Raw genomic sequence first — 13063 nt, forward strand, 5'->3', positions numbered from 1 at the left:
TAACCATTTCCCAGTTGTTGGGCTTTTTCCCCCTTAAAGTTATCTGAGTGAGGCCGGGCGCGGTGGCTCACGCCTGTGATCCCAGCACTTTGGGAGGCAGAGGTGGGAGGATCACAAGGTCAGGAGATCGAGACTATCCTGGCCAACACGGTGAAACCCCGTCTCTACTAAAAATACAAAAAATTAGCCAGGCGAGGTGGCGGCACCTGTAGTCCCAGCTACTCGGGAGGCTGAGGCAGGAGAATGGCGTGAACCCGGAAGGCAGAGCTTGCAGTGAGCCGAGATCACGCCACTGCACTCTTGCCAGGGTGAGAGAGCAAGACTCTGTCTCAAAACAAACAAACAAACAAAAACGGTTATCTGACTGGAATTGCTAGAAACCTTTGTACAAATAGCTTTTCTTTCTTTTAAACATTTTCCCAGGCATATGCCACTCAAAGTGAGTATGTCAAAAGATAGATCGGTTATAAAGCCCTTTTTATATTATAGTCTTCTACATAGTTCTCTTAAAAGGCTACTAATATACAATGCTGCTGCTATGAGGACACATGCAATTAAAACAATTTTGCTAATACAATAGCATGAACTAAGTCAAAGTTGCATTTTTAATATTAAGAAATTTGAATACCATTCAAAGAATTGATTTTTTGTATCATGTATACATGATCTCTTTATAAATTTGCCTAAAAGTACAAACCCTTATGGATATGTATATAGTTTTACAAAAATTGAGTGCACCCATGTGTAATGCAAATAGCTTCTTTTAAATTTCATCTTGTTTTGTCTTTTTCCTATTTACTACACATCTAAAATTTTTTCTCTTAGTTCATCTACCTTATCAATTGCCATGAAGTTCCTTTGTACCACTATTGGTGTGAGACTCATAGTCTTTATTTTTCTTTTTATACTTAACATTTAATTTATTTGGAATATCATATGTAAAGTGGATCTAATCTTTCCACACTGGCATCTAGCTAGTCTTTTCACCAGCAGTTATTAATATTTCTTTCTTTCCATTGGTTTATTAGTTTTAGTTAAACTTTATTCTTGGCACCACAGAATATTCAGAAAGGTTGCTTAATAGCATGTTTTAAGGATTTGGAGGCAAGACTCCCATTTTTTCCCCCTAAATTAAAAAAACTTACATCTTTGCTTGCTTTCCTAAATAATTTATTACAATTATGACACATTACACACAGCAACCAGTTGGAATGTTAAATGAACTGTAGTAAATTTCATACTAATGTCACATATTGGCATTCCTTTGGATGTAGCTTTGTATTTTAATACACACTATCTAACTTAATCCTCACAATAATTCTGTGAAGTATTTCTATTCTGTAGATGGTGAAATAGATACTAAGAGTGACTTTCCCAAGAGTATACAACTGCTAAGTAGTGAAATGAGAACTGTAATTCTGGTTTTCAAAAAACTCCCCATCTCCCCATGTACTACTTTTCCATTATACCAGCATGGCTCCCATGGGAGTTTGCTCATTTTTAAAAATATAGCTCCTTAAATTTGCTTCTATTTAGGCATCTTTCTTAATTTATCTCAATGTAGTTATATAACTTTCTTTAAAAGTCTCATATATATTAATAACCAAACACTTTTTAAGTTGCAGTTTGTCACTGTTGAGATGTAGAAATATTTTTAAAAATTTTATATCCTGCAACTTCTTGAATTAGTCTTTTATTGTGAGTATATTTCTATAAGTTTAAGCAGTTGTAAAGCCATGTTAATAGAAAATATTTACGCTACTTTCCTTCCTTATCTTCCTCATTTTGTGAATGCTGGCTTTTACTGCAATGACAGGTTTCTTTAACCATATATAAAAATGGTGCCAACACTGTTTACATTCCACCTGAGGAATGTTTGTTTTCCCAGTAGGAATAGTAGTAGTTCTTGGTTTAAGTACTTAACAGACTCCAAGAAGTCTATGAAATCATTGCCAGAAATAATTGAATCAAGGGTGAATGATTAATTTTTGAAAAGTTATCTGTAGTTAATACTTTGGATTTTTACCATGTGTTCTGTTGATGCTGATTTAATGGCTGTTCTGCTGAACACCAGCCTTATAATCCTGAGTGATAGTAAATTATTTGCTCTATTGTTTGCCAATATTTCATTCTGCATTTTGCATGTTGAGAATAAAATCCTTCTAAAAATGTCTTTTAGTATTGAGAACATATTTGCCTCAAAAGACAATCTGAAGCATACTGTCTTTCATGATAGATGGAGAGACATTATTTAAACATTTTTAAAAGTTCACCAGCAGGGCAGGCGCGGTGGCTCAAGCCTGTAATCCCAGCACTTTGGGAGGCCGAGACGGGCGGATCACGAGGTCAGGAGATCGAGACCATCCTGCCTAACCCGGTGAAACCCCGTCTCTACTAAAAAATACAAAAAACTAGCCGGGCGAGGTGGCAGGTGCCTGTAGTCCCAGCTACTCCGGAGGCTGAGGCAGGAGAATGGCATTAACCCGGGACGGAGCTTGCAATGAGCTGAGATCCGGCCACTGCACTCCAGCCTGGGGGACAGAGCAAGACTCCGTCTCAAAAAAAAAAAAAAAAAAGTTCACCAGCAAGTCCATTAGGGTCAAAATCCAACCTGTCAGAAAATTATACTGAGTTATAATATCCCCTAAATTTTTAAATGTTTTTATTGGTATAACTTCTCATTTCCCATTTATTTTGTATTCAGTAAGAAGTATATTCATTTCCTTCATTTTTAAATCAACCTTTATTTTGGACTAATTTTTCCTATTTCTATTATATTCAGCTATACCATCTTTTGCAACTTCTCATTGTTCCTTTCCTCGATTTCTTATGAATAATTTGTGATACTGAAAATCTTTTCGGTAGATCTGGAATACCTTCACCGTCATTTTATTTATCATCTTATGTATTTCTCATTTTAATTACTATTTTATAGGTCTATTTCAAGTATTTCAGTTGTTTTGATAGATTTAAACTTCAGGATAAAATTTAAATATGACTTTACTATATTTTAAAAGTCAATACAATCCACGACTTTGCTACTTTAAGTAAGTTGTCAATTACTTAAATCTGTCTGGTCTCATTTTCTTCACATATAGAGGAGCAAAAAATGAGTGTATTCCGAACAAATTTTGGCCTGGTAATATTTTTTGTAACACGATCTTCAGATCAAGAGATGTGTTACTGAAGAACATTTTCTTAAACCTTAGCCAAATTCTGCTTCAATGAGATCCATGCTCTAAAATACATTTGTTTAGTTCATCTTAATCTTCACATTTCTCCGATTCAATAAGCTGCAGGACCAGTGTGTGCTTTTCCACCCCGGCAATGCTCGACTAATGTTCGTGGGCACTTTTTCTTTCTCCTGTAGTGCCTACACTCTTCTAACAGTGAATGTCAGTAGAAAGATCAAAGGTTTTAGAATCACAAAAGACTGGGTCCCCATGTTGGCTCTTCCACATACCAGATTCTGAGCAAATTACTAATAATTCTCTATTTCTTCTTTGAAGGTGATATGGTTTGGCTGTGTCCCCACTCAAATCTCATCTTGAATTGCAGCTCCTATAATTCCCACGTATTGTGGGAGGAAACTTGTGGGAGATAACTGAATCATGGGGTTGTTTCCCCCATACTGTTCTCATGGTAGTAAATAAGTCTCACGGTATCTGATGGTTTTAAAAGGGGTTTCCCTTTTCATTTAGTTCTCATTCTCTCTTGTCCACTGCCATGTAAGACATGCCTTTCACCTTCCACCATGATTGTGAGGTCTCCCCAGCCACATGGAACTGTGAGTCCATTAAACCTTTTTCTTTATAAATTACCATCTCAGGTATGTCTTCTCAGCAGCATGAGAACAGACTAATACAGAAAGTATATGCAAATCTGCCTCACAGGATTGCTGAGAAACTGTCATGAGAAAGCATAATACTAAGTACCAAGCACATGATAAATGCTGTTTCAGAGCAAAAACTGTCACAAGGATCATCATTCTCTGCCTGAGGAATGGAAACTGGACTAGAGGAAAAGCAAGTTCATGTCTTCTGACAGCGCCACAGGTTTTTACTATTAGAGTACTACCAGTTTTATGATGTTGGGTAGTTCTGGGAGAAAAAAAGTTTCTATACTCTAGATAACAGCTAAGAGGCAAAAGAGATTACAGAAGGTTGTTGCTTCACAATTTGTGAAGTGGGACACAACCAAAAGGGCATGGTAAATCTTCCTTTGATTCATTCCTATCAGTTATGTTAGTAACATTAATTAAAGTGGTAGAGCCAACAAGGTGGTAGGTTTCATTCTCACTGAAAAACCTTGGGTAATCTATTTATAGAGGGTTTTATAACTATCTGTAATCCCAGGTTAAAAAGGCCTCACTCTGTTTCTCCTTAGGAATTTCAGAACAGCCCTTCTGAAGTATCTTCTCCTGGGGCACTTCATTTTTCCTTTTGGTCTAAGTTACTTGTTGGAAGCTCTTCAAGTGCCAAAGCAGGGCTCTGCAGAAATTTTCTGAAGTATTAAATGAGAATAAATCTTATCCTTCAAATTTTCTTTGCAATCAACCTCCCCAAAATGAGTTTTTCAACCACTAATTGAACTCCAATTCTTTTTGTAAATTAGAACACCGTGGTGGCGTCATTGCCTCATCAGTTACAAGAGTGAAGTGGGTATTATAAACTTCAGACCTTCACAATGAATAAAGGATCATGCAAAGCTAATCTTTTAACGATTATAGACAAACGTATTTTATTATCATATTGGCATTTGTATTAGTTGCTATTCCTACCACCATGTCTATACATTTATATTATATATATATGCAAAAGATCCACATAATTTACCATTTGTGTGTTTCACTATTCGAACAGGCCGCAGCAACTATAATAGCTGCGAAAGTAATTAAAATATTACTTGGGTATTACTAATTGTTCTGTAGACAAAGATAAAATCTGAAGATCATTAGCAAATACAACATTACCTTTAAGCTGAGTTGTTAATATGGAACCCTTACATACATACCCAATACTAAAACACAGCTAACTCTGTTTTAAGATTATGGGTCATATAGCCCATTCTAAACAAAATGTTCAATAATCAATAAATCACTCATTGATAGGTTAACAAAGATATTCAATGCTGAATGTCTGAGAGTTAAAGACAACATCTGCATAGCATTCAACATATATAACCACTTCTAATTACTCATATGGGAAACTGTCCTTTAAATGAGAATATTCTGATGCCACGAAGGAGGTCCAAAACAGCATTTCCAGATTGCTCTTTTCTAATTTTGAAGGTGCTTCTCTGGGCTTTCTTGGTTTTTGCTTTCCTCAGAGGACTCTAGTTTGGCCACTATTACATTATTGGTTCCAGGAGACTCTGGCTGCTTATCATCGCCATCAAAGATAATGTCTTCTGGATTTGGAGGTGGAGGGCAGAATTCTTCAGTTGGAAAGATCTCCTGGAAAAGTGTTTCAGCTTGCTTGACGGCATGCTCATTTCCCAGGCCACAGTCAGGCCCAGAGCAGACATAAACATTGGAAGGCAAGCCATTATATGAGCTTCTGCTGATTCCCGAGGAATCTCTCATATTAAAATAAAGAGCCCACAAGAGTCTTGGCTTTGTAAGTTCTTCCTTGTTTATTTCTGTTTCAGTATATGGAGTGAATAATTTCTTCACCACTGATTCTAAGTCTTCTCTTGCTGTTTTAGAAGATGAACATGTCAAATGTACCAGATAGGTGTCCTTCATGCATGTCATGGTTGAAGAACATAATTCTGTGACCCGTACAGCACAAGCTCCTGGCTCTGCTGGAGGAACTATCAGAATGGAAGTCTGCTGATCTGAATCTGTCTTTAGTATAGACTGATCTGTAATGAGTACTGCCCTAGAGATCTGCTTATACTGCACATTTGAGCATGTTTCCTCAGAAAGGTAACTGTCTTCCACAATAAAATATTTAGCATTTATTCTTTGACCAAAGTGATCTATAATTGCTTTACATCGTCCAGATTCTTTGTCGACTACAAAGCATTGTACTTTATGACGAAGACAATAGATTCCACCAAAAACTGCACACATCCTACAGAAACACTGGGGAATTTCTCCTTGGCCATACAAGGGAAATAAAAAGGGAGTGTTGCCAAACCGTCCGAGACACTGAAGGAAGTTTTTAATTGCGTTAAGGCCATCTATTGTAGTGCAAGATGATTCTGATGTCATTGCAATTGAGTGCAGTACAAAATGTTGAAGGTTGGGAGTTAGTTTTTTAGTTTTTAAGTATTCTGAAAATGAACACTGCCTGAAAGCTTGGTATTCATCAGGATGTTGTTCATACTCTAAACAAAATGTGAGAAATTTCATTAGCATCCTCTTTTCAACCATGGTGAGTTCCTTGCTATTAAAGACATCTGCTCTGGAACAAGGCACTTGTTCTACCTTTCCTTCCCGAAATGCAAGAATCCTAGTGACATTTTTAAATTCTACATAACGACTAACATCTGATTTGATTAAAAGATCAATTAGCAATCCTTGAGAATACAGCAGTTTTGATACCAAATCAATATTAAACCTCCTCCCTTCTTTAACTATTTGAAGGTAAGTAATCCTATTTCTAATTGGTTGATTGGCATTATCTTCTACTGTAGATTTGCTTTCATCTTTATTTCCATCTTTATCTGAAACTGTGTGCATACAAGTTTTATCTCCACAATACTTTTCCTTCTCCACTGATTCCTCTACATCGGTTACTTCTAGTGAAATCTCTCTATCACTTTTCTGAGTGTGTTTGGCAGACATTTCATCGCTATTAAAATACGATGACTGGCTGTCTTCAGGCAAGCCTGCAGAATCCAGAACTTCAGTGAAGGTACTAGACACCCCTGAAGAAGGATTTTTCTGCAGAGCACCAACCTCTTCAACATTGTCCTCCATATCCTGACTGGCATAACAAAAAGCTTCTGTGTGTTGGATAGTTTCATCCTTCTTGCGAAGAGAGATGCCTTCTTCTGTTTCATGGATCAGGTCCTGCCATGCAACAGTACTTTCTTCCCCAATGTCATTGTTTTGCTGATGCTCCTTCAACCAGGTTAGCAATCCTGAAAAGCTGAAACTAGCCCAGTTGCCTCCATAGTAACTTCTTGAATCAATATGCAGAACCCTCTGACCAATTCTTGAACATGCAGCTGCAAGGATGGATTCGGGCAAACCTGTCCCTATTATAACCACATCAAACTCTGTGGGAAGACTGTCCGCCATTCTAGGAAGTAAAAGCGTCTGGTGACAGTTGCTGATGAAAGAAATGAGGTGTGATTATGCTGTAATAAAATCTGTCCTTCTGATGTTCCAGTTTATCCCAGAAGCAATGAAGTTGCAGGTCCTAGCTGTTTAACAGTTACCCTTTTAAAATATATTTTTTTCCTTATAAGTCAGTAGCATAAAAACATGAGCAAGTACATCTAATCACATCTGAGAATACTAAAATGGATGTGTGGTTTCATTTCTGTATTTCATCTTAGCAGTAAATGTCAAAATGCATCATATATGCATTTGTGACTGGAACTCTTCTCTGAAAGAAGAAAATTCAAGAAAGAATACATTGTAAACAATATAAGAGAAAAATAATTTCATGCAACAATGACAATCCATTGGAGTATGACTTCTTATTTGGACATAAACCTCCACTAAAGCATGTCTTAAATGCTTTCTCACATATTTTCTAATTTCTTGAAAATGGACAATAGAGATATAACAGCCCTCCCAAGAATCAGGCAACATAGTAATAGAGAATGAACATAATGTTCCACAAAAATAAAGAAGAAATAACATAATACAATTCTCTAACTTTAGCTTTTAAGAAAACTATCATGTGAATAAATCTATACACAGCTGTGAGCTTAGACTAAAAGGAACGTATGGCTCCATTGTTTATAGAAACAGATTATACATTATGTACATACTGCCATGATTAAAAATATTTCTGTGGCCATTACAGTCTGTGTGTGATTCCCGAATAGCTGAATATAAGACCTTTTCATGCCACAACCACCTTAGGATCTCATGATAGCAACATGAGACTATTTCTACTCAATTACTAGTAAGATTATAATAAAAGGATTAATTCAGTAAAACAACTGGCCATTTAAAAATATTTAGGCTCATAACAGAATAGGCCTGAGGAGGAAAACCTATATATTAAAAATATGTATATGAATGTACACATGCATATAAGTGTAAGTAAAAAAGGAAAAAATGTATGTAAGTAAAAAAGGAAAACTCCTGGTTTCATATTAAAATATCTTAACATAAATAATGCCTACTTCTAACGTTTGAATACAGTGATGTTTGCATTTTGCCACTGTCTCTGCAACCCTGAATCTCTATCCCAAGCAAAGGGTCTATGTAAACATCCTCTGCCAAGACTAACGTTGTTTGTTCTTATTTTTGAAGGGTAAGTAAAGAAAAAAAAAGGCTCTCCTGTTAACTTTGAGCATAATGCTGGTTACACTCCACGTGCAGAAGACATCTGTGTGATGCCACGTGTGGCCAGAGGTAGAACGGCCAAGGTACTGAAGAGCATACTCACCGGAAAGTCTTTAGGCTAAAGTATTACATACACATTACTGCTAAACTTTCTAACATTCATCATTGCACTGGTTTGAGCTCTGGTTTTCACTACTGTTAAACCTACTGAAATATAAATCAGTACAAGCTAGACCTGTATAGGCCAAGATGACTAATAATCCTGGATATTGGTAAAACAAGCCATTCAATTGGAACTTAAATTGCGTAGGGCACAGACCTTTAGTTTAACTAAAATGGCAATCCTAACAGTCCTGTCTAGTCAAAGCCTCTGTCTCAAAAATATCAAGGATTCCACTCATTTTTGGCATTCCCTAAGAAGCCAGGAACTAAGTACAGAATGAAACAGTTGCCTGGCCCACTCAAGTATAAATTTAAGTATGTCTGAATTACTTATTCTGCTTCTTCCAGCAGGGTGTGAAGAGGGAGACTGAATCTATGATGGTATCTGAAGAGGTGTAACCATAGTATATGCTGCTTCTTGGCTTAGAAAGATAGGGCTCAGGGTAGGAGTAAGAGCAGAAGACACAGTCAATAAGCGCTAACATCAGGCACGCTCTAACCTACAGATATCAAAGAAGTCATCAAAATGCAAAGCAAGTAGGATGACCTTACAGAGCATTAAGCTGAACTACCCAATAATAGAGATGAGAGAACTGATGGCTGGAGAGATTAAGTGACTTGGGAAAGCCCACACAATACATGAGCCGCAGGATCAGGAACAGGACCCACTCTTGTGCCATCAGGCCAGTGGTCTTTCCAACAGATAGGGCAAGCCTCTCCAAAAGCCTCTGCATCAAGAAACTACTTCCCTCATTTTTAAATGTCCTCCCCTTCAATACTCCACTGTTAGGTAGTTCTAGCTCAGGGATAACTATGCAGGAAGTGCCCTCCTTTTCTTCATCCTTAACCTGGATCTAGAAGCACAAACTCTGGAATTCACTCCAGGCAAAGGAATTGTCTTTGCTAAAAACTGTTTAAACTCTGTAGTAACTTCACTACTAACTTGCCCCCCAGGGCTTAAAAAAGTCTCTGAATCTCTTACCCCAGGGTTTCCACCTCCACATTAAAAACAGGGAGAAAGTCATGGTTGAAAGCACTAAATGCCCTGAAAAACAGGGCAGCACTTAGGCAAAAACCTAAGTGAACTTAGAAAATCACTGGGTTGGGACCCTAAGAGGGATGGTGAAGAAGAAAAACAGGAAGGGAGAAGTGACTAGGAGACACACGAGGGTGGGGTCAGCAGAGGAAAGAGGTGAGGAAGAGGGTGGATGACAGCTAGCACTTATAAAGAACTCAGTACACCCTTGTGTTCAAACTCCCGGGAACGAAAATAGAATTTTCCAGCACAGAAAAGGCACTTCGAGGAAAAAAGAACTTTGATGTCTGAACAAACACCTGTTGACTACCCCGGAGAACACTACTGATGATACTTTAGGCTTGGGCTTGAATAACCTTCTTAGCATTGCCAAATAAATTGCCTGATAGGTATTTTTAAATTAATATAAGGAGTGTAATCCCATAGCCATCCACATCACAACCTACATACACTTACAGTCCCCCTCCCTAAATTTCAAATGTTTGTTCAAATGAAATTATCAGATTAAAGCTTATGAGGGGCAGGGAGGAAAATATAACCTCTGAAGCAATCAAATAAATCTACATTTTCTATTTCCTTCAAAACTCCAAAAAATGAATCATTACAAATATAATATTTGGGTTTGTCATAGCATAGAGGTTACTAAGAAAATACCTTTGATAATTCTATGAAGATTTTGTTCTTCCAAACCTACCAATATAAAAGCAATAAAGTATCAATGGATTTCCGGATTTAAAAAAGGAACTTTAAGCCTTGAGAAATACACATTTCTATTTCAAATCTCCCTACAAATGAAATTCCTGACGCATGCAAAAAATAATTTCTTTCCTACGCTTTCTTCAATGATTTGCTGAGTTGTTGATCATCCTTCAAAACATCATGTCTCAGTGAAACTTAAATCTTCCATAAGAAGAGTATTGTCGAAATAAATCTTCAACAATCAAGTTCTACTTTAATGAAATCTACCGACTGCAGAGCTAATTACAGTATTTGTTCACCTGAGATGGTACTGGCTGAACCATTTGTAATCTCACCCGAGATTGTGGTGCGCTGGAACCCATCTATAAGAAGGAAAATAGTAAAAATAGCTTATAGGGCACATGCCAATTTGCATTCTGAGGACCTGAATGAAACTGTCTCTCTCCCTAGAAAGCATTCAAAGGTTTACAAGTACTAATGAGAATTTTTTTTTTTACACATTGCTATTTTAGTTTTCCACTCTCATTTTAGAAAACAAATAGTAGTATATGAATCTAATCTCATCACCCCCTCCAACTTTAACGAGTTAATCACTTTTTTTCTTGAATCTCTTGACTCTACAGGCCCTCGTCTCATTCCTCAAAGTGTAAAAAAGCTGTGGTTTCGTGCCTTGTTGAGTGATCTTAGGAGGTAAAAACAAATGACAAGAAAGGAGACGGGTTGGGGTCTGGGGTCAATGTGGGGGCAGATGAGAGACCACAGGAATGGAGTCGTGGACAGCGTGGGGCGGGAGGGGGCGGAGGAAGAGGAAGGCACCCGACATGCCGCTGGGGTCGAGCAGCGTCAGGAGGCGAGCGGGGAGCGGGGCGGGGTCGGACGGGGGGCGCCGGGCCGAGCGGGAAGCCGTGCGGGGCGGGCTGGGGGCAGGCGGACGCACGGAGCGGGCGGCGGGGCGGGGAGTGGAAGTTTGCAGAGGGGAGGCTGCCTTCTCCTCCCGGTCCAACTCACCGAAGAGGCTGCCGCTAAACCCGTCCCACACGCAGCCCACGGTGTCCCACACCCAGCCGTTCCTCAGGCAGGACACGAAGGTAAAGGTGACCCCGAAGAGGGACACCAGCAGGTCGCTGAGGCTGATGTTGACCAGGAGGAGGTGAGTGGGAGTGCGGAGCCGCTGGAACTTGTAGTAGAGGACGAGCACCAGCAGGTTGTTGCCGACGCCCAGCAGCCCAATGGAGCCTAGCAGCAGCGCCAGGCGCTCGTAGGTGCCGGGGCTGAAGAGCGGCGCGGGGCTCAGCGTCCCCGCCGGCGCCGGCCCCTCAGCGCCCGCGGCCCCGCCGCCGTCCCAGTAGCCCTGGCCGCCGCTGCGGTTCCCCGAGTACATGGCCCGGCGCCGGCGCGCTTGGCGGGCGGAGGCGCTCAGCGTGCGGCGGGGCTCGCGGCGCGCTCCGCACTGGGTGGGGCTCGGGCTCCGCCGCCGGCTCTGGCCATTGTGCACTGAGGGGCCCGCGCTACCGCGCGCCGGGCCCGCCCTCTCCCCGCCCCTTCCGCTCGGCGCGCCCCGTGGCCCCGCCCCTCCCCGCGGCGCGTTCTCGCTGCTCAGCTGCTCCCGGGGCGTCCTCTTAGCCCCAACCCCGCGGGCGCGCCCTCGTGGCTAGCTCGCCCCGCCCCCCACTGGCCAGGCCCCCTCCGCTGGTCGGCGTGGACGCGTGTCGCGGGATAGCCCGGGGGCCAGGACCGCAGTGTAGCCTTGATGGCTCGTCACATCCCCACCTCCCTGCACCCAGCTTGAAAGCTTCGTGTCCACTGACATATTCATTCACTCACTTATGCATTCATTTATTCCTAAGTATAAGCGCCTGCGCCCACCACGTGCTGGCAGGAATTGGGCTTCTCCCCTTCCTGGGAAGCTGTAATAACCCACCACCAGCCTACGAAGCCCATCCCACCTCATACACTTAATGTAAACAAAAGCAACACATTGAAGAGCTCGGGGTAGTCTTACAAACCGGAAAACTGAGAAGAAAAACAAATTGATACACAGGTGCCTGCCTAACTACCCAACTGCTAGAGGACACATGTCCCAGGGCTGATGCAAGAGCCTGCCACCCTCGGAGAGTTAGGGATGAAAACTCTCTGAAAATGGCATTCTAGTGGAACTGACTTTAAGCCCTGGGCTGACCCCGAGGCCTTCCAATACCGTCCTTCCTGTGCTTGAAAGTGTGGATAGATCTTTCTGGTCACCGAGGCCTGCTAAAGTCCTTCACAGGCAGTGAAAGATTCAACCTAAATCTAGCAGGTATAGGAGGCAGGTGCTATATTTAGAACAGCACACATTTCCCACTGGGCTCTTCCCCTGTAGTGATGAGAATATAGTACAAGTCAAATATAGGTTGTGAACGTCATCACACTCTGCAAGAGCTGCTTCTGCCTTTGTGGTTGCACAGTCCCTAAGGAGGCCCTACAAGAAGATCACAGTCCCCAGCCACACCTGAAGATTGTCCCGGACACTGGTAATGAACACAAGGTTTGTGCAAGCTAAAGAAATTGCTCCCCATGGGGGCGTTTACCCCCCTCACCCCTGTTTGAAAGATCAGTAGGGAATGACTAGCTTGGATCAATCCACATTCCGAATTCCCTGCAGAGAGGATCTAATAGGCTGGCAGCAGCTCTCCACCCTGGTGCATTGAGCA

The 13063-nt window shown here is 40.9% G+C and overlaps 2 protein-coding genes across 3 annotated transcripts in view; both read right to left on the minus strand.

The window, feature by feature from the left end:
• The window catches only part of OPN3 (opsin 3), a 47055-nt gene extending 35192 nt beyond the window's left edge, over window positions 1–11863 (minus strand). Inside the window, exon 1 of the mRNA XM_025360063.1 lies at window positions 11382–11863. Coding sequence (XP_025215848.1) covers window positions 11382–11754 — 373 coding nt within the window. The 5' untranslated portion in view covers window positions 11755–11863. The remainder of the gene's footprint in view (window positions 1–11381) is intronic.
• Window positions 4727–11633, minus strand: CHML (CHM like, Rab escort protein 2). Of its 2 annotated transcripts, none has more exons than XM_025360051.1 (2): window positions 11382–11633; window positions 4727–7283 (listed from the first exon to the last, which is right to left on the minus strand). In XM_025360051.1, exon 2 carries the CDS (start codon window positions 7250–7252, stop codon window positions 5279–5281), a length of 1974 nt encoding a protein of 657 aa, XP_025215836.1. In that variant the 5' UTR covers window positions 7253–7283; window positions 11382–11633; the 3' UTR covers window positions 4727–5278. The 2 variants fall into 2 exon arrangements, with proteins under 2 accessions (XP_025215836.1, XP_025215831.1); XM_025360046.1 differs by lacking the exon at window positions 11382–11633 and adding an exon at window positions 10673–10739 and having other exon boundaries at window positions 4727–7562.
• Window positions 11864–13063: the final 1200 nt, after the last annotated feature.

This window comes from Theropithecus gelada, chromosome 1, assembly GCF_003255815.1.
Source record: "Theropithecus gelada isolate Dixy chromosome 1, Tgel_1.0, whole genome shotgun sequence".
Lineage (NCBI taxonomy): Eukaryota > Metazoa > Chordata > Mammalia > Primates > Cercopithecidae > Theropithecus > Theropithecus gelada.

What these genes read in the sequence shown, in the direction of transcription:
- CHML (XM_025360051.1), bottom strand. Translation starts at nt 7,252, where the DNA reads ATGGCGGACAGTCTTCCCACAGAGTTTGATGTGGTTATAATAGGGACA.